We start from the raw sequence: 22,817 nt of genomic DNA on the forward strand, positions 1-22,817 counted from the left end.
CTAGAGGGCACTGTAGGCGTGTGTATCAATATTTGCTGCTGACAACGCAGAAGAAGAAGAAAATGCAGCTTTGCTTAGTGTTATGATTTGAAGTTATTTAATGAGTTAGTTGGCTTGTTAGCGTGCTCTTTATGCTGTGGCCATCCGAATAATTATTTGTATTTTGTGCTAATATACAAGATTCCTGCATGTTTGTGAAGCCAAATAGTCTTAAATGTGTAACGGAAGTGAAGCATGCATATTTTCAGTATATTACTTATATATATTTCGTCACCATGAAATGCCTTTCAAGATGTCCGTTCTTGTTACCAAATTTTACATTTCTCCCAAAAGTGCGGCTTGTACTCCAGAGCGACTTGTAGTCTGAAAAATACTGTATAGTTCTAGAAATAGTTGCTACTTTTTTTGAAGACCAAGTCCAATGTAAAAAAAAAAAAAAAAAATGTATGGTTCATATTTACAGCAACACTAAATTTGTTGAGATGCAAAAAAGTCTGAATTGTTTCAGTATGCTAAGCCTTCATGGTATTGCTATTGGCATTTGTGTATGTGTGTGTGCCAGAGTTGGGTGTTTTTATATACGAAAAGAACATCAAAGTCTTGTAAGGAGTAAATTGCTTACAAAACTTACAAACTTGTTTGAACTGAAATCTGTGCTGCTTCTGTTACACAGCCTAGATAAGTGCTCCCCCCCTCACTCATTTTTGTCAGCTGTCTGAATATATTGATCCAATGAGACATGTCATAGAGTTCATGAGATGCTTTAGGGAGATTTTGACTGTCAAATGTTCTTGATTTGAACCCACGGATTAAACATGACAGAGTTGAAGAATGACATATGATAAGATCTAATTTTTTTGTCACTGCACCAATGTTTTGATATTAAATGTGATGTGAGAGCTAAAGAACAGAGAAATGAGGTGAAAGACAGCTGACAGTCTTTCAATCTTCAATGGGATTTTTATTTACTGATGTAGTATTTCTAATCTGAGAAAACATAATGCAGAAACTCTTAACTTTTTATGTTGTTTAGCTAACTTTTAATATGATGTTACATTGAGAAAAAAATATTAAACGTTTTAGTGGTCTTCTCACTAAGGCCAGAATATTTTCCCAAGAGACAAAAGCTTCTTTTGAAGTCGCGTTTGACAAACTGAAAAAAAAAAAAAAATGGTTTATAAAGCTCCATTTTTAAATCGTTTATTGCTAACAGATGGAGAGAACTTTAAAAACAAAATGCTCAAAGAGTCAGTTATTAAATTGCAAAAAGAAGGATTTTAATGGTGCTTTTCTTTTACCTGTCTGTCTGTTATTTGATGCTCTGTGGCTAATTTTATACATTATGTCCCTTAGTTCAGTTATCAAACTATAAATTGACTTTTAATGGATTCAAACTTTCAATGAAGAGTTGAACACTTTTTAAAAGAAATTTAATCTGAAGTTTTATTAAATGTGTGTGAATTTTGATGTCGATCACATACAGTTTTCGTTCTTTTCTATGTATTTTGAGATTTCTTTCTTGTTTTCTGTATCGGTCAAGACAAATAAATATACTGACAAAACATCCTAATTTAAAATCAAAGTACAGACATTATTCTTGTTCTGTATCTCAGCCACCACTGGAATACCTAATGACCATAAAAATGAAGTTTTTCTTTGCACTCTTAACAGCTCTGTTGTGCTGATATGGTTAAACTTTAACACCAATTTCTCTTGGCCAAAACAGTTCTTAACAAACTTTTGACTTTGACAAACTGGGTATGCTAAGAATCAAATATAGAAACATAACATTTGAAAGTAAATTTTAAAGACATACTAGTCATGCCTTTGAAAGAGTAAATTGTCTAATGGATTTCCTTTGACTATTCCACTATCCTATTATTCTGCAGTTTTCTGGACCACAAGGGAAGCAGTCTAGGCAATGATATCTGCACCTCCCTCTATCTGGCCTCCTTTGAAAGCTTATAAGGAATCTCAAGGCCACCAAAGAGAAATATTCCCTTCAGGGTTCAACCACAAGGACTTTTCGTGGCCAGACATGCCGAAGTGTCTAGTCAGAAAACCCTCCAAGTGATTATCTTACTAACTGACCAAACCGTCTGTTCTTGCTCATCTGAATAGTGAGGACTAGAGTCTTGATTCTGAGCTCCCCTGATGTCTAAACTTTGTTTACTTTTAACAGCTCGTGTCCTCAGGTGAGGGTAGGAATGCAGAGTGATCTCCACTTTAAACTCCACTCTCTCTTCAACATAACATACTTGCTGTTGTGTCTGTGAATCTCATCCTCCATTCTTACCCCAGTTGTGAACAGAACTCAGACAGTCCTCCATCTGGAAAAGTGACTCATTCTTAACCCAGGGAGCCCATTTCTCCATCTTCATGCTGAGGACCATGGCCCTTAGAGTTAGAAGTGATAATTCTTATCCAAGTCCTTTTACACTCAGTCACTGGTTCCAGCAGGGCCTATTGTCTACAACATCCGTCTTTTAAGGATCATGTAAGCAAGAAGTAATACCCCTTCAGTGAATATAGAGGAGAGAAAAGCAGATCCGGCAGTTTGATGGTTTCTGTGCTGATTCATTCATGCAAAGTGGCAGAAATTAGAGGTTCAACTAACTGGAGTATATGCCCCAAGGCCACTTTTCCCAACAATTACTCAGCTTCTTCAACCAAAAATATAAAACGGTTGTTCATTTAAGAGAATTAGTCAAGCAGGAACATTAAAATCAAGGTTTCATTTCTTGGATGGTTGACTTTTCAGAGCTCTTAAGAACCAAGGAATACATGTCAAAGGGTGTATTCAGACTGGACACATTTGGTTTGCGATAAATTTACCAGAATTCTTTTGTTCCCCTGATAATCCAGAACAAATTTTCAGTCTCAATACACCCAAGCGGAGTATGGTCCGGGACCAGGAACCACTCTCTGACCCATGTTTTTAAGGTGAACTTGTTTTTTTTTTTCCAATTGGACAGAGATTTGGACTCTGAGTTTCCTTCAAATGAATAGGTTCCATGCTTGGAGTAGAACAACTGAACCAAAAAGGCCACCTTTGCAGGATGTAAATAGAGAGCTGGGGATAAACGTGAAGCAACAATGTGACACATCAACTCATCGAAATGTGGTCAAATAAATGCACACTTATCAAAACAACTTGATACAAATTGCTTTCTTCACACTGTTTTCCCAACAATCTAAATGTAATAAACACTTATCAGGTACTACTCAGTAACCACCGTGCAGCATCCCTCTGTCATACCACAGTAAAGAGTGTTGTACCTGACGTGGATTCATTCATTTTCTAAATCTGTTTTGTCCCTTTCGAGGTCACAGGGTTGCCGAGGCCTAACCCAACCATTTGTGGGCTAAGGCAGGACACACCCTGGATAGTAGGGCTGGGTGTCGATTTATAATTTCCAGAAACAATTTGATTCACCAGTACACATTTATGCACATTTATTTAGAAATAAATTAATGTAGCCACGAGGGGACCCAAGCCAGGCTCTCATTGTGCTGGTCCCAAGCCCGGATAAATACAGAGGGTTGTGTCAGGAAGGGCATCTGGCGAAAAATCTTTGCCAAATCAAACATGCGAATCAGACCTACGGAAACTGATTTGCTGTGGCAACCCCTGAAGGGAAAAGCCGAAAGGAAAAGAAGGTTTAGAAATAAATTAACAACCTACTCTATGTGTTTTGAATATATGTATATCAATATGATACAGTTCACATACTGTAACATACATTAGTGAAATGACGAGATTGTTAATATCATACAGTGTTACATGGATTCTCAAAAGGAGAACTTCTAACAAAAATGTTCAGATCATTAACAATGTAAACATTGTTCTGCTTCTTTCTCTCGCTCTTTTAAACGTCCTAGTAAACGACACAAGTTTTTTTTATTTTGGCTAAAAAAGCTGTAATTACAAAAAAAAAAAAAAAACCCCACAGTGAAATGCTCAAACACGGTCAGTGGGACTTTATAAGCACATGTATTCCCACCAAAAGGACCTTGACTTCCTACTGAGGAGGACCTGCGGGTGGGACCGTAACAAAAATCTTTGAGCTCTGACACCATGTTTGCTCTGTAGAAAGTGATAACAGCTGATACTATTGCCCTGACCAAGCAGTCAGCAGGTCAAAAGTATTAGTGATCATAGCCCGTGATAGAGGGAGGCGCCCTGCATCTGCTGCGCTTGCATCCAGACAAGGATTCAGAAGGACACCGGTTTGTTTCAGAGCGTTCAAACCACACAGCAAGGATCTTCTGTCCTAAAACGATGCTTCTACATCCTGACAGAACACACACAGGCATGGTTTTCTCTCCACAAATGAACCAGATGGTGAGGACAAGAAACATTTCCTCAGACTGTCAAGTGTGAATGCATCCTCTGCACCAAAGCCTTCAGTGTTTTTCCTGACAAAACCCCGAACATATCAGGAGCACATTGATGCACTAAATGAGCTGGAAACAAAGCAGCATGCTGTTATAACCATAAATCCTGCCAGGAAGATATTGTGAATTAAAACTGAAAGTCACAGTAAATAATGGCCTTGATGAAAGAGGCTGCATTAGCAGATAAACAAAAAAAAAGACGATTTCCTCTTTTTTAATTTGTTAAAGAAAGAAAAGCAGCCTCTGATTCAGGGCTGAACTCAACACTCAGGATACTCAAAATAGAAAACTACATTAGAAAAAGAACACTTTTTTTTTCCCTCAACACACTTAGAAAAATACCTTCAAGGCTGAAGTCATTGTGAGCTGTCTAAGCACCATGCTCATCAGTGTAGGTGGTGACCAAAACCTGCGCAAGGGCACAATTCTCAACTCCTACAACGCACTGCATGTTCTCTTTAAATGTTATGAGCTCACACACGTTACTGAAAAAGACATGTGTGATTCATTCCTACAACTAGTTATGCTTCAAAAGCTTGTGTACGCTTTCCGTGTTCTGCATCTAACTTTAACCTCAACATAAACTATCGGGAGCTAAAAAATACCCAAAAAATAAATTTGTGCTTTAAATAACTTCCATTACTTCTCTGTTTAGATGATGAAACGCAAATATGATTCTTTTATTAGACATTTTGGTAACTTGACAAACAAAAAATTCAAATAAAAAACTCTAAAAAGAACTAAACTTGCCTATAAGCCTATACTTTTATTTTTGATAAAATTAAAAAAGCCCTCATCTTTTCATCAAAATCGTAATCTTTAATAAAAATTAATTATATTTGAAGACCTACTCTGTTGAAATTGGTATTTTTGGTAAGTCAACATGTTCTTTCTCATGATTGAGGACACATATGAAAACATTTAAGTTCAAAACTGCATTTCTGAGTTTTTCTTTATTCAAATTATTGTGAATCAGGAGCAGATTTAAAAAAAAAAAGCAGTGAAGTAGGTTTTACAATCGGCTTCGCTCCACTCCGACGCATCCACTTGCAGACAAAAAGATCTCTAAATGTCTTTATTTTCCAAGCTGACATCTGGTTCAAAGCTGTATGGCTGGGAAGCTCCGATATTGCTAGCCATCTTTACTGCACTGATAATGTTGGGGGTTTGAGGAGCTGTAAGTTAGTGCGAGAGTGTACACGGATGGATGTCGGGAAGCAGGGGTGGGCTCACTGAACGCCCACAAGTCAGCGATACATTTCTAATGAACACAAAAAATCACATAATCCTAATTAAAAGACCACTGGGAACACTTTAAAAATGGATCAAAAGATGATTGGAGTGAGGCTTGAACTCTGAATATTTAAGGAAAGTGTTCCAATCTCTTTGTATGTTAATTTATTATTTACATTAGCTGATGTAGACTTTCTCATCATAAAGTCGTTGATTTAGCTTTAAGTGTTTTTCTGCACAGTTCATGTATTGTAAAATGCATTTCCATTTGTTTGCTTTATAATCATAAAAAAAAAACAGTCTGTTGAGAAGCACATATACATTTCTCAATTAAACAGAAAACATTAGGTAGTAATAGTGCATCTTTCATCAGTTTAACTTGTGTCTTTTACAGTCTTCTACTGTATTCATCTCATGTGAATAACCACCCACTCGAGGAGACCTTTGGTCTTCACTAACACAAATCTGTGATTCTGAAAAGAAATGATCTTCATTTGAAATCAAAACTTTTCTAAAATTTGAGAAAACGCATTCAATGGGCAACTGTTCTTTCTGCTTTTTTTAATGAAAAACATCCGGATTTCTTAAGGCGTAATATCTTCTGCAAGATTCATATTGAAAATGTGATAATGTGATTTTTAAAGGATTAAATAATAAATTAAAATGCATTGCTTGATAGTCATAGAATGATATTTGGATTAATATTCAGTTTATTGTGATGAATGTACAACTTGTATGTGTGGTTTATTAGTTGCAATATAAAGCATCAACTCCAGATTCCTTTTCACATATCTTTTTGTTTTGTTTGCCACCTTTGGTTTAGATTGTAGACTTCCTATTTTCAGATACTTGTCCCAGCCATCTCAGTGTTTGGTTTGGTTTTGTCAATTTCTGCTGCACCTATGCATATTTTCCTACCTTCATCTATGCTGCACTTTTGCCTTAATGTTGTTAATTTATCTTGTTTGCCTCATAAAAGCCAGTAATTTGTCATTCTTAGTCAAACCGACAATGGAGGATAGATATTTTTAGAAGCACTGCCTGAAACATTACTTTTCCTTATATCCTAATTTGTCATTTTGTCACACAGCTCCTTTCACCTCATTCATTTATAATACGTGTTTCTAATGGGAAGTCTAGTTTCTTAGTCTAAAACGTTAAGATCTGCTTCACATTTGTTGAGGCTAAAGCTGGTATCGTCCAGCTACATTTGTGAACACAACATGTTTACAAACCATTACATTGAACCAATAATTAAAGCAATGTATAACGGTTTTAAACCATGCATTTTGACAGGCAGAGTTTAAGTTTAGGATACATGTTTCAGCTCCATTTCCATCTTTTCTCTCAGCGGGAGCCTGTTTTTCAGGCACCACAAATGGTATAATTTAAAAAATATTAGATAGGATTAAACACATGCCTAAGCTTGTCTCTGTTCTGCTTGAACTCATCACAGCAGCCACTCTCAGTCGGGGTTTGATCATGAACCCCAATTACACAGGGTTTCTAAGTGAGCTCTGACTCCTGCTTGATGAACACATTTGCACTCTAATGGATCGTGTTGCTATTTAAAGAACGCTCCTTGTGAACAGAAGTCACATTTCATCTTGTTTTATGTTTTTCAATGTCTCTGGTTTTTTGGTTCAGTAAATACAATTTAAAAAGATGTCAATTGATTTGCAAAAGACTCAATTCTCAATGACAGGGATGTTTAATTTAAACCTCACATGCAGAATGTCTGATCCAGAATGACACGCTCAACTCCTCCGGTTCCATTTGGGCTTTGTGTCGACTTCATGCTAAGAGAATCGACAAGTGAAGAGTTTATATTTTAGAAATAAGTAGCTAGAATACAGAAACGGAACAACTCTGAGCTTACACTTCAGCTTGGTGTCGTAGGTCAGAGGATTCACTTCTCCTGGAAGTGTTGAGGTCCACCAGAAGCCCAGAGGAGCCGTGTTCATTTTTATTTGCATATTTAATTGTAAAAAAAATAATACTATAATTAATTGTATCCATTTATTTTTTAATAGTTTTATTAACATTAACTTTTTAACAAGCATTGCTTTGTTTATCTGTTGTTTTGTTGTTTTCTAAATGAAGCTATGAGTTGCACAAAACAGAGAATAAATATAAGCAATGAGGAAAATCATGCCGATTCAGTTTGATTATGTGGGACATGATAAAAAATAAATCACACCTTAATTAGGTTTGGTTATCTTTTAAATTTGACTTTTCAAAGTGTATTATGCATTTGAAATTGCATTGATGTTTGAGTTTATTGAGTTGGAGCAAAGGTAAAAAAAATATATATTTTTTTGTTTATGAAGTGTTTTTTTTTTCTAACTGCAAATACTCTGGCTTCTCTTCTCGTCTTTCAGGAGAAATGCTGGAACGTCTGTTCATTAGACTACACTTTTCCTGTTTCAGTGGTGAAAAATCTCCTAAACCTCACTAGGGTTTCCTGCTTACAGGGTCACTTCTACAGCATGACATCTCCGTAATGGATCCCAACAGAGCCTGAATGTAAAAAGGTTTAAACAACTGAGGTCTGAATGTGGGCTCAGTCCGACCGTTGCTGAGTCCCTCTGAGCCGGGGTAAGAGCGGTTAGCTGACAGTCTGCTGACAGTGAGCATGTTTTTAAGAGGATCACTGTTTTTCGTCAGTCAGCAAACTGATATTCCTGGGCTAAATGAGTGATTTAAAAAAGTTATGCAGAATATTTCCAGTAAAATTTGTATTGAAAAAAAATAGTTTTTTCCTTTTAGAATTGGAAATATTCTGTGAGGATGAATTGCACACATATTAGCCAGCAGCTAATTCAAAATGTTTCATGATACAGTCAGATAGCAGCATGTTTTTGACACTTTTACTATAAAAAATAATCTGTTCAAGAATCATTTCAGCAAACATTTTCTCTTTGTTCCTCTAAGAATTGTTGCCAACCAAATGCATGACAGCTTTTAGCTTAGAAAGTTTTCCTTTCGTGATGTGGAGTAAGCTGCCAATGGCTGTCTATGCAGAGGTGGCCCTCCTTTCTCTGTCTTTCTCTCGCTCATTATCATGGCTAACTCAGACTTTGCCGTTCTTATGCTTTTATAAAGAGTTATTACTAAGTGCTTAATGCAGAGCCTTAAATTAAACAATACTTCTCCAATTGATCCAGAGTTTTCTATATCTGTAAAGGTTTCATCATCACAAAGTGCATTTCTTTATATCTATGTAGACTCAAAACAGCAATTTACGTAAATGTAACAATGCTGTTTTTTGGTCATTTTGAAAATTCTATATCTTACAGTAAGTATAATATTTACTTATATATATATCTTCACCACCTTTTCAGAAAAAAATCTTACTTTATTAGACAGACAGACAGACAGACAGACAGACTGAGCTTTAATACGATGATTTAATATAATGGTTGTGTTTGACTTGCAGTATTGTTATCTGCAGGTGAGTAATTCATCATTTCCAATTTAAATATGTGTCACCTGGCTGTGCCGTAGGAATGAATCATCAGCTTACTGCTGCTTGTAAAATAATGGCTGTGCAGGCAAATAAAGAAAGAGTTCAATGCAGTTGGAAGGAATGACGTGCAGGAAGAGGCTCTTAGCTACAAGCAGTGAAATGACTCATTCAGTTTCTAATGAGGAGTTTGGTCTGGTTTGTATTGGCCCTTTAATGTGTGTTTATTTTAGAGACTTTTATTTTGAAGTTCAGTTTTGAAAAAAAAAAAAAAAAAAAACTGGCCCCGGGACGCTGGCTAGCTGCTTCTAGAGAGCCACAGCGGGTGCGATAGGCTGGCGATCTGTCCACATTGTATCCCACATTTGCCCAACAGTAGCCGGGACGAGCTCTGGCAACCCTCCGGCCCTAACGGGTCAAGAAATTAGATAGAAGTTCAGGTCAAAATCACTCACATTGGATTAGTATTTTACCTGCTGATTGTGTCGCTGAAAACGTCACATGCTCCAAGCTGACTTCCTGATTGGTAGATGCAACGTGGCAACCTACCAAAATTCAGATATTTATACTTTCACCGCCCTGCTCAGTTCGTGCCGCGCTGCTCAAATCACGCTGCTGCGCCCATCGCTCAGATCAGACCTCAATTCCCGTTTGTACCATTGACTTAACAATGAAACTGGCTTCCTTTGCTGTCTGAATCGCATTCGGTGTGAATGTGGCATTAGTCAGTTCTTTAGTAATTATATTTATTTATTTTTTATTTACTTTTGCTTTTTCTTGTTGTGAATTCATCATTAGAGACTTTGTGTATAAAAAAAAACACAGGTCATCAGGTCAATGATGCTCCATTTTTACAGCTTTAAAGTCAGTAATTTTAACACAACATACCAGAACAACTAGATGGAATTATACTGATTGATTTATGTTGTAATATTACCAAGAAAAACAAATAGATCAGTAGCGTCTGCTTCCAACAGTATGGAAAGTACACATTACCATAAGATAAGATTATGGTAAGCCAGTTACAGGCTTTGCCACTCACAGCCTCCAGGCGGAAACTTTCTGCGTTTTAGACGACAGCATAGCGATCACTCAGAGGAGTCAAGCTTATTGTGGAGCTCAAAAGAAGCCGGCTTTCTTTAAGACCACCGTGAACAGATCGTTTGCCTCATCTGTTGCCAGAAGCAGCACATATAGCCACAAAATGCAAAAAGAAATCATCTCCAATCACCTCTTTTACCAGGCACTACCACAAGCGGTACTCTTTTAGGACCGTTCACTCAATTGTTGCAATTTCCATCTTCCAGCTTAAAATGACGCCATCATTTATTGATGGGGAGTTTCCAAAGGTGATATGGAACCCCGTTTAATAATTAATCCCCTGCACAGCAGAAAGCGTCGTGTGCCGCTGCCTACACTCCGTTAGGGGTCGCAGTGGTCATTTGGCCCTAGCTCGGGTTATTTCCATCTCCCCGTTTATCACGTTTATTATTGCAGCGAAAAACACACCGCACACGCCCCCGTAAAGCACTTATAGGCCTCGGCTTGCTTAATACATTTCTCTTGCTGTGACAGGCCGGCTCCTGCCTTATTTACACATGGGTCACACAGGCTAATATCACTGCTGCCTGCAGCGCAAACCCCTCTGCTACTGCTAGTCAGTTTCTCTTTGTTTTCTGCTTTTGTTCTTTTTTTTCTTTAAAAAATGATAATGTGCTGACCATTTTAAATGTTTTCTTTTCCTGTTAATTAAAGCTCTTCTGCTGGCATCAGCAGGATGAAGTCCTCATGGAGATAATCTAAGGGCTTCTTAGAATCTCTTCTGTCAATTTTGCTCAATTTCAGGTATTTATTTTTTGCAGATTAATGAGAATTCAAGTTCTTTCTTTTTTTTTGCCAGTTGTATCGCTGTTAGAAAATGACTTCAAAAATATAATAGTATCTGAAGCTTGAACATTAATTTGTTTTATTATGATGAAGAATTAGGGCCACCAAAATAATAATTGATTTACAAGAATAAAGTCTTATAATTATGAGAAAAAAAGTTGTACTTTGACGAGTATAAAGTTGTAAAATTTTGAGAAAAAGTTGTAATTTTAAAGAATAAATCTGTAAAAAGCAGTGATTTTTCTAAAATAATCCTGTTAAGTGTAAGCCTCCATCCACATTACATGGATGCTAAATCCTTTAATGCAAAGATTTATGTTTTGGTAACACTGTAATAATTATACATTATAGCTAGTTAACAAATTAACTGTAACCAATATGTATTTAAAGTGTTACCTATTGTATTTTAAATCACAGGAATGTACATACTGTTATGCATTTGGACTTTTCTGCTAACAGCCTAAATGGTTTGGCCACCAGAAATCCAATCCTTGTGGGTCTAGATTAGAATCTTCTTCTGAAGAGGTCCAGTGTCCTGCAAATTCTTTTCAATGTTTTTGAAATGCAATAAAACAATGTTGACTCACTAAGTATTTCCTTATTTGTGAGATCAATGCAATGCTGAATTAAAAAAATACTATGAAAGCAAAAAGCCTGCAGTGGGATTTGCACCGCTTTGACTTTGTACACTGATCCTCTACTGATTGTAGGTGGAGGACGAGCACTGGTAAACAGTAAAAACATGAATCCCTTCCCTGGTGCTGCCTGCATTCTGGCGCTGGTCCGGTGTGTACGGCACCGGCTGAATGCGCATTCATAAAACCGTGTCCATTGCGTTCTTGAACGTATCACGACCAACCGGTGTGAATGCAGCATCATACTGGAACACAATAATGGTTGTTTTTATGTATTTCTATTTTTTTCTTAGTAAAAGAATATTGCTTCATAAAAGTAAGACTTTAATCTTGTAAATTCTTGACCTATAACTTATTTATGACTTTATTTTGTAGTATATTGACTCTTTTACTCATAAATCACGAGTTTTATCTTATAAAATTATTACTTTTTCTCCTAAATTTAGAGCTTTATTTTTGTATGTTTTTAACTTTTGTTGTTGTAAATTTATAACAAAATAGCAGCTTTCTTTCTAATAATTTTATGATTTAATTCTTTCAATTTTTCTTTTATTTTTATGATGACCCTAATACTCCGTCATACTTATTCAACTATCCAGTTTATGCAGATCCTTAAAAGCAGAGAAGCCAGAGGTTGTAGTACATAATCTGCATGAAATTACCATTTTTATGTCTCTTGAGGTTTTATTGTAACATTTTTTCAGTCTGATGCATACAGTATGTTATGTTGGCGTTGACGAATTCCAAATGAGCCCCCGGAAAAGCTGGTTGACACTAAGCTCTTTAAACGCTACAGTTTTTCTCAGCGTGATAAAATACGATGACAGTAAACAGCAACAGTCTTTTTTTCCACTTTTATATTTCGTTTTAGTGCTCTATATTCCTTTATCGTGCGTGGTAAAAGTAGAGTGACTATTTCAAAGTGTAAAATATTTATCTGTGTGTTTAATTTCAAATCTAAACATTTGTGACTGCACCAAAGTTAGAAATTCCCAATGTAGGAAGGAGTTATTTCTGCAGCTTGATGCTTTATTACTTCATAATGTTTTGACATTAAAGGGTTTTAATCAAAAACAGCACAGGCACTATTATTTCTCACCTAGCAATAAAACCTAAGGAAGGGAACGCAGGGAGGAATGCATCTGATGGCATAATTGCATGATTGAAAATCACATTACAGAGTAAATTCTAAAACACTGAAGCCGTGCTTTCTGGGTAATCAGATAGTATTCCCTCCCCTAACCACAAGTATACTGCAGCTTGGCCCTGAGTTTAAGTCTCATAAGAATGTTGAAGAACACTTATCTTCAGATCAATAGTGTTTCTGCCTCAGAGGCTCTCTTTGTGTCCCAGCGGTGCCCGTTCAGCTCACCGAGGCTCAGTGTGTCTCATTAGTATGCAGCACATCCCCACATACACATTACCAGTCAGCTTCCTTCATCAGTCTCTCTGCTGCTTCATTGTTAAGTGGAAGCAGGCCGTGAGCTTTGATCGCATTGTTGCCTCACTGTGCGCAATCCGGTAAATTGCTAAGAACAACAGGATTACCTGAATTCCTTCTAATGCACAAGTTCGTTATGAGGTCTTAGCATTTGAAATCTGATGTTAACACCGGCTCATTAAAGAAAGTGGTTATTCTGCACAAAAACTATTTAGCTTTTTTTTTTTTTTTTAGAGGCAGGAAATCTGTTTTCAGAGGTTTAATATCCTTTAGGAATTACTTTTCATCAGTTGGTTGAGTCCATCTCCCGCTATCTGGAATAAATTACCTCACATCATTGTTGCTGCTTCAGAAAAGTCAAATATTCCTGCGATTTTCCGGCCCCTGCAGTTCATGTTATGCGGAAAAGTGAAGTGGGAAGCTTTGGTCTGTAGAAGTATCCCTCTCTAGTGCCAAAGGAGAGGGAGGGAGATGAGACAGAGAGGGGACACAGTGTTTTTCTGCTGCAGGGCTGGCCAGCTGGCCTGTTGTGGTGAGTCAGGTTTTATGTCGTGACAGTGACATACAAGCACACTGACAGAGCCGGCGCAGGGTCAGCTTAGAGTGCTTGTATGTGAAAAAATGTAGTTCTCAGGTGAACAGGATGAGGGCGGATGTTTCTGTGTGATGTGGGGCTGACATGTGAAAGCCCCAGTGCCTAAAACAATGAAGGTCCAAGCGGTCCAACCATAGCATGATGAAGAGTTTGAGTTTTGTACAACACATTGTATCGGCTTGTGTTGGTGCACTCACCTGTTCATCACTGATGAGTGAGGGACGAACTTGAGAGAGAGGTGCTTTCTGGTGATTACATCTAATGCAGCCAGGATTTAATGCAGAAGAATTTCTTTGGAGTAGAAGTTTTGTCTTCTGAAAAGACAGCCAACAATGTTGTTGTGCACTGCTGTGACAAAATAAAGCAATCATGGGGTACTTGTAAGTCGAGTCCTTGTTCATGTCCTCAGTTATTGACTGCTTTGTTTAGCCTGCTGAAGCTCATTTTTGTTGATTTGACATGTAGAGACAATCGATAAATTGTTGCATTGTCTTAATGGTGCAGAAAGATGATTGTAAAGATGCTAAATTCAAAACTGTTTTTGCTGAAACTGAATTTTTGGATTAACAAAAAAACTCAATGCATTGCGATCTTAAGAGTTTATAATCTTTCTTATTATTTTGGTGTTTTAATCGTTTTAAGGTGAATTTTATTGTAAATAATTCTGGATTTTATTAGACTTTTGCTAGAGTAGTTTTAAATTAGTTTGTTTTTAATGACCAAATATTGCACTTTTCATCTATATTTAAATTAATTATAAGCTTATATATATTATATTTTTTTGTTTCTTAATGAATTGTGCTCTGACCTAAGAGTAGTTAAATTTTTTTGTACAAGACTATTAAATTGTATTGTACATGACAATTAAATGCTGATTTAATGCAAAGTAAGCAAAAGCCTATATCATTGGATATGTGCTTAGCATAATCAGCATGATTTTTCATAAAGGTGTCACAAACATTTATCACTTTTTATCACATCAAAAATCAACAAAATGGAGCAAACTCATGAAATCTTGAAGTCAGAAATTGAACTGAAAACAGAGAAAAGATTGTGTTACAAGTAAAAAAGGCAATGATCCGCAAATGAATTTAATATATGTAATAATCATATAAAGAACTGTAACATTGAATTTTGCCTGATAGACTTTAAATTAAGGAAAAGTATGTGGGAGGGGTTATTTTACTACAAACTCTACCAAAGATACTATGGCACTACAGATATTACTAAAGATACTGCTAAAATGTTTTGGCGTTTTTACAACAGCTGATCGTTTGGAGGAACGAGCTGAAAAAGAACAAACTCAGATGGTAATCCTCCTTATCTGCCCATGAGACATGTTCTCAAAGCTGCTTTGATTCACACTTCTTCAGCTTCATCTGCTGTCTTTGATACTTTTTCTTCTCAAAATGAGTGATACTTAAGTTTCTTACTCTTTGTAGTTGACCTCCTTTCATTGACACACTTAATAGATTTGATTTATTTGATCAAAGTAATTTGATTCCGAGTATCTGCTGATGCCAAATCTTGATCCGTTACTTTTGTAAAAGATTTTAAAAAATGAAAATAATGTAATAAACAGATCCAAGTTGGTGATATTTTTTTATTTTATTCACTTTCTTTTATCATTTAACCCTTAAATAGACCACTTCTGTGAAGTGGCTTCAACACACAAGTAACAATAGTGCAACTATAAACTAGTAACATTCGGTGATTATTAGTTATGTGAGAATGTTTGGTAAATGTAGCTTTAACTCCTCTAGAACGATACATATTTTTTGATTAATTATAATTCATGTTGACATGAAAAATTCTTAAAAAATAAAAGTGATTTTCCCAAAATCTTTGTTGCAGTAGAACATTAAGGTGATATCTAGTCATGTGAGAAAGATTGATTATTTTAGCTTCAGTATCTTTGGAGCTATTGAACATTTTTGACGATATGTGATTCAAATCTCCACAAAAAAATAAAAACAAAGACTTTCTTCCAAAAACCTTGTTTTAGCATAAATATGATGATGAGTTTTCATGACTGGATCATATTTTGTTTGTTCATATAATCTATTGTTTTTTAAAGATTATGGCCTTTATTCACACTTTGCAGCGGTCTCACTACGGATTTTGTCAGCAGCAGGAGAGCGTCGTTCTCTTTGAAAAGAAAAAAAAATCTAATCTTTTTCATTTTAAATCGTAGCTCATTGTTTGCATTAAAACTAACCACGATACAGTTGCTGTCAGTTTTAAAAGTTAATTAAAATAGTTTTTGATCTGTGAATTTTGTGCTAACTTCACAGACTTGTTTTTGCCTGCCTCTTGATCAAACTGCTGCCTTATTCAATTGCGCTTTATGGCAGTTGCAATGAAATGCAGACTTCTGCTTGAGCATTTATTTAAAAAAAAACACACAGCGCTGATCAAAATAATAAAAGAATAAATTTCAAAATGTCTCACTCATTGAGAGACAGCATTAAATACCGATCGAGTCTAAAACTAGGTATTCGAGCCTGATTTCTGATTATGTGATCAGATCGAGACATCCCGACTTAATGGACGTCTACCTTAGTAATGCTGTGAAGGTTAAGGATCTCATTTTCAGGCAGACCAGTGTGAAACAAACAATTCACACAAGCCAAGTCTACCAATCCCAGTTTCTGATGATATTATCATATTAATTATAGTCCACTATTTCCTTTCTGGATCCAAGATCAAAAATACATGTTTACAGATAAGATGCAGTGATGGAAAAAGGTCAGAATCATTTGTGAAAACTTTCAAGTGGAACAATAACCACAGATGGAAGTGAATATACCACCACTGTGTCTAATTTCATCACATTCATCCTGTTTTAACCATAAGCTTAGATTTTAGTAGTGTGCAATATAAAGGGTTTATAATTTAACTGACCTTTTATTGTTGCTTAAATGTAAAATCAGAAGCGTTTCCTAAAGTGGTTCTCTGTCTATGAAAGCAGTTTGATGCTGCAAACGGAGCAAAACCTCAAATGTCAGGGAGCCGAGTGTCACACTCCATGTCACCTCAGGGTTTGTTGTCAGCTCTAATTTGATATTGAGTGAAATAAAAGCGTAAACAGACTTCATCATCGATTATATCAGTTTTCATGATGTGTTTTTCAGCACGCTGTTCTCCCTTTCTCCAGCTTTCAGTGCAGCATAGAAATAGAATGGAAATGTCTTTCATTTCCATCATTTTAGGTTTTAAAAAAGCGATTTTATTCTTTTGTTCATCAAGTGACGTTTGCAGAGCATTGTGTCTCTTGTGATATGACACATTTCTTGGTAACACACTGACAACTAGAGATTAGATAGCATCAGACCCATTATCATCTCTACCTTGAACAGCCATCTTAGACATTCTCTCAAAAATCTCTCTTTCCAGACATTTTTGATCATTGTCATCCATATCACATCGTGATCTTTATACCATCATTGTCTTCTTTTTAAAATGTGTTTTAATAAGATCTGCATTTACAACAGTGAATTCAAATCTTTAAAAAAAAGGTAAAACTTGAATATTTAAATCATCTTTCATCAAAACTCAGGTTGAAATTACTGGTAAAAAAAGAACATTAATGCTATAAAAGACTACTTGATTCACATATACCGTATTTTCCACTATGGCGCATTCAAAAGTCTTTTTTTTATTTAAAAACTACAGAACGCCTTATTATTCAGAGTTATTAAATTCTGGTTAGGCTGACTGCTGTTGAAGCGATTGTGAGAGGTACATGGTGCTCTGTCAAAATGACTGTTTTTAGTATGAGTCACAAACAAGGTTGGATGTTTTTGTGAATATGCTGATGCGACTAACGTGTGGCGGTTGGGAGCTAGCATAATTAATAGCTGCGTTTCCATTTACTATGAAATTAAATTTGCGAAAGTAAATTTGCCAAATTGAAACACAACAATTTCAAAAAACTATCATTTATCAAAAAAAAGTTTCTGCGGTTGATGGAGGTGGTTTTTAAGTTGTATTGAAATTGACATATTTTGCAAAACTGCAATGGAAATACTTCGGATATCACGCTTAGCTGGCTCCACAAGAGGTCCCACAGCATCACACAGCTCATCTAAAGCTAAGCGTGTCCTGTGAAGTTGTTGGATCCTCAGCTCCTCTGTAAAATCATCAACCACGATTTCGCTAATCGCATTGTCCGTAGCCGCTCCCACGTAGCTTGAATTAGACGCCGACGTCTCCTTTGATAGATGATGAGTGCTAGTGTTATGGCAGAAATCTGAATGCATCTGCTGTAATAATTTTGTGGAAATAGTGTAATTGCAAAATTGTGTAATTGTTTTTGTTGACATTTTTAGAATTTCAAAGAAGTTTTGCGCATATGTGGGATAGAAACGCAGCTACAGTAATGTTTCAGCAGTATTAATCTTTATCACGTGTTGCTAACAAGGTTGGTAGTCACAGGTATTGTGAATACACTAACTCAGCAATTGTGTAGTGAGTTACAAACAAGCTCTAGAGCTACTGTGAACTCATAATGAAGTCTGACTGACGTACTTAACTCTGACTCTTATTGCACATTATAGCTCGGTGTGACTTATATACATGACATAAGTTCAAACGCCCTTTAATTTGTGGAGCGACTCATAATCCGGTGCGCACTATAGTGTGGTAAATATAGCTAATGACTTGTCATGGCTCTGTTTCAAGGGTTCTTCTTTCAAGTTGTAAGACTAGAGAATGTCAACCTATTTAATGTCTCCTAGTTTAAATCTCCAGTGCAGAAACACTTCTGTTCTGCATTACTTTCAAATGTATTTATTGTAAGATTGAAGAGTTAAACATTAGTGCTGTTTCTTTTGTCAGGCTTCTTTTGAAGTGTCCTTGGGCAAGACACTGTATCCCACATTGCTCCTGGTGGTTGTAGGTTGGCGATTGTGTGAATATGTGTGTTTAGGTGGATAAACGCGTGACTCTAAAGCAATTTGAGACTTTTATAAAACATTATACAAGTAGACGCTATAATAATTGGGTTATAACAAGTAAATAGTGATGGACTACAAGAACTGTGACCTCAGGTTTGCTGCTCAGAAACGCAGCTTTTACATACGTGACACGTAGATTCATGGCTCTATAATGTGACACTGCAAGTATTTGGACAAGGCAATGTTTGTTCTCCTCTTTCAGTTCTGCTGGTCTCACATATCTGTCTTTGACTTTCTCTGACTGTGCAGTTTCCTGTCACCTGTGTGAACATGGTGTCCTTTCTAAAGGGCACAGTGGAATATTTGATAGCATTCCTTACACCAGAAAAAAAAAAAAATATATATATATATATATATACATATATAGGGCTGTGAACATTAACGTGTTAATGCACGGGATTTATAAAAAATAACTAACGTGTTAATTTTTATTAACGCAAATTAATTAAAAAAAGCAGTCCTTCACTTTAACTCAGCAGTTCATGGTCACTTACAAAACAAATAAATGTTCAAATGTTTTTTCAGTACTTAATTCTTGCTATTTTTGTAGTTTAGATAACTTTTTCACAAAAAGTGGACTATTTGATCCATGGTCCAGTACCATGTTGTACAAATACATTTTACCTGGTAAAACATTATGATTAATCATTATTAATCACAACACAAAAGTGCGATTAATCAGATTTTTTTTTTTTTTTGTAATCGATTGACAACACTAATTAAAAATAAACGTTCTAAATGTAGAGCTTCGCGTGTGATTTCATTTTGAGATTATTCGCAGATAAAAAGTGGTCGGCAAATACTAAGACTAAAAAAAAATTATAGCGATTAATCACGATTAATTGTTTCCAGGTTTGTGATTAATTAGTTGCTTTTTTAATCAATTCCCAGTCCTAATATATTTATATATATATATATATATATATATATATATATATATATATATATATATATATATTAAGTCCTACTATAAATCATTTTTTTTAAAGAGAGAAAGTAGATTGGGTAAATACCTAAAAAAAGACTAACTTTTGACTTATTTGTGGAAAAAAAGTCTTGTTGAACTGTTCACAGATAAATAGAAACTCCTTTGCTGCTGTTGTTGGAAACAACAAGCGATATGTAAGAGCTGCCATTCCTGAGCCTCCTTGCTCAACACTAATATTGTTGTTAGTCTGGATGGATGGAGGCAAGCCACAAAATTGTTTTTGCCAGCAACCAATAATGACTAGAACCTGATTTCCAGGAGCCACTGAGAATCAGTGCAGTTCTGCAGGCTGTCATGACTGAGTAGCAGTGCTGAGAGAAGCGCTCGAGGAGCAGTGCTGTAATTGAAATGAGTGATAACTATGGACTTTTTAAGCAGCCTGCTAAAAACACAGTCAGTATTTTCTACCTCTAAACCGCAGGGAGGTTTGACTGAAACATACATAGAACAAGATATAAATAGAACATTATGCTTATATTAATATATATATATATCCTACAGATTATTAAATCAGTCGCAAAAAGTACATTTTTCTGTCTTCAGGACACTTTTCTTAACCTTAAGAGAGAATATATCTGGATGAACCAAATGAATACAGATTATCAGCTGGTAAAATTGTCAGGAGTTATGTCTGTTGGTTCAATTTAAGTGTTTTTTTTTGGCTCAATTCTCAAACATGGCTAGATCAGCAGGAATGGTAAATGTTTGGAGGGGTATCCATTATTTTTAGTGTAAAGGAGGTTTCATGGATCTATTTATACATATAGGAGTAGTAATCTAACTTTCTATTAAAAACTGGAAAAAAGCAAACATTTTTCTTTTGAATTGCCATGCAAGTATTGCATTTGAGGTGCTTCCTTCTGCTATGTCTATTTTAGGCCTGCTCAGTTTGAAATCTTACCTCAAGTTTGCAGAAAGTTTTTTTGTTGACTGTAACTTTTTTTTTTTTTAAAGCAGAAGAGGTAAAAATATTCATTAGTCTCGCAAAATCTACTTTGTTTTATGTATGTGAATTTACTTTGACTATTTTTTTCTATGTATTACTGTATTTTAATCAAGATTTAAATGACATTGCTAATTGGTTTCCAAAGCACTTTCATCTCTTTTTTTTTTTTTGGTGTGTACTTATTTAAAGTGCTTCTACCTGGAAAACAGATCATTACTGTTACATGGATTTTATGCTGCTTCCTCTTAAAAAAATAACTGAAACTCTGGGCTTTTAAAGGAATTATTGTAGATAAAACAGTAACAGTCATAGTGTATGAGTCAGTGTTTGGTTGTGAGCTTTCTCTTTGCTCACACCTTTCCTGGCTCTCTCCTTCCATGTCCTTTTCTGTGGCAGCAGCTAGTTAGAGCTTTCACAGATGGCTGCAGCTTTGATATAAATATTTTATAGCCCTCATATATATATATCTCCCTTGAGGATTGTAAAATATTAAATACTTTCTGGTGGCCGTTTTGACTTCTGAGACACTCCAAAAAAAAAAAAAAAATGGACATCCTGAGGAGGGAGAGATAAATCACATTCTCACAACGCTTTCTTCAAAAAACACACACAGAGCTTGAACTTTAATTTGAAGTTTTACAAGTTTAGTGTGTATTGATCTGACTGGAAACTTTCTTTCTGGGATTTTCACAACGCTAAGCACTAAGCGTTAATAGTGCTCTAATAAACTCTTCTTTCCTTTATTTGTCTTAACTGCCTCAAACTGAGCGACACTAAATGTAATTTGTCTCTCTTTCAGCGTGATGCCAAAGGACAGTATCTCTTTGACCTCATTTGCCATCACCTCAACCTGCTGGAGAAAGATTACTTTGGGATTAGATATGTTGATCCAGACAAGCAAAGGGTGAGTTCTGGTTTTCAAACTATTTTTTTTTCTTTCAAACTTTCAGACCTTTTTCATGGTTAATTTGAGAGCAGAACTGAAGTTTGTGCATGAGTTGGTATTTCTCTTTCCCATATCTTTATCCTCTACTCCTAAATGTTTGATCACATTTATATGCAAAAATGATTCACTCTATGAAAAAAATATGCTCCTAAATTTTTAAAAATTAATGCTCATTTTTGAGTGTGTTTTTGTGTCTATAAATTGAATAACACTGCATAAACATTGTCCTCACAATTCGAATGTTATTAACTGGAAAGCTTAACTACGAAGAACTATTTTGCAAAAAGATTCAAATACTGACGAAGAAAAAGCCAATTTAGGAGAAACTGGAGCTTCTCTGCTGCCTTTTTTATCAATTTTTTACTCATACAATGTAATAAAATGGACACAGAATATTTTAAATTAAAAAAGTCATCTCTGTGCACATAAAGAAAGTAAATTCGCATGTTGGTGATATATTCAGTCAAAAGTTTTACATTTCTGATTTGATTAGTAGTGCCAGGACTTCTTGAAGCAAACAGTTCACTTAAGATTCAGAGAACATACTTGATCATATTTAGCGCTTTTAAACCTGTTGCAACACAATTTATTAGATTATTAAGATCACTGAAGTTTTAATTCAATTCCAAGTTTATATTTGTAACTTGGAATAGAAGACACCGTTCTGTGAAGTCAGAGAGTAGTTAAATGAGTGCCTTAAACTATTGTGAAAAAACAATGAAAGAACAAAATTGTTTAAAAAAAATACTCTCGTAAAAGAACTATGCCAGGGAAATAACAAGCAGAAATTTACAGAATAATGTGAATTGACAGAACTGTTAGGAGTCTAATTATGCATAGTTAGTGCAGAGGAGCACATGTCTTTCACAGCGGCAACAGGAAAAAAGGAAAACAGTTTATGCAATACCTGAATACTTTTTAAATGAATCAACACATTTATAAGTAGCTCGATATTTAACTGTGAAAGTTTTATAGAACTGCAAACTTTTAGAAACTCAGAGGAAAAGAAAAATGTCATAAATACATATCGATTTTAAAACTTTTTTTTTTACTTGGCCTACAGAGAATCACTAAAATGAACATCACAACACAAAGGCTAGTACTGAAGTATAAAGCTGATTTGAAAAAATAAAGAATTTCACTTATGATGTGTTGTGACAGCTTATTGATTGATTGGGTGAGTAATACAAGGCTCTTTGCTGCTACTGGAATGCTTTCATAACTCACTTTACTGTCATTTTTATTAGTGACTAACTAAAGATATAATCCCATCATTTACGTTTTTAATTTTCATATTTACTATTTAAGCACCCTCGTTGAGTTT

The 22,817-nt window shown here is 35.5% G+C and overlaps 1 protein-coding gene across 1 annotated transcript in view; it reads left to right on the plus strand.

The window, feature by feature from the left end:
- frmd5 (FERM domain containing 5) overlaps positions 1-22,817 on the plus strand; it is a 71,918-nt gene that overhangs the window by 30,908 nt on the left and 18,193 nt on the right. The window contains exon 2 of the mRNA XM_024295122.2: positions 21,347-21,451. Coding sequence (XP_024150890.1) covers positions 21,347-21,451 — 105 coding nt within the window. The remainder of the gene's footprint in view (positions 1-21,346; positions 21,452-22,817) is intronic.

This window comes from Oryzias melastigma, linkage group LG3 (assembly GCF_002922805.2).
Source record: "Oryzias melastigma strain HK-1 linkage group LG3, ASM292280v2, whole genome shotgun sequence".
Taxonomy (NCBI): domain Eukaryota; kingdom Metazoa; phylum Chordata; class Actinopteri; order Beloniformes; family Adrianichthyidae; genus Oryzias; species Oryzias melastigma.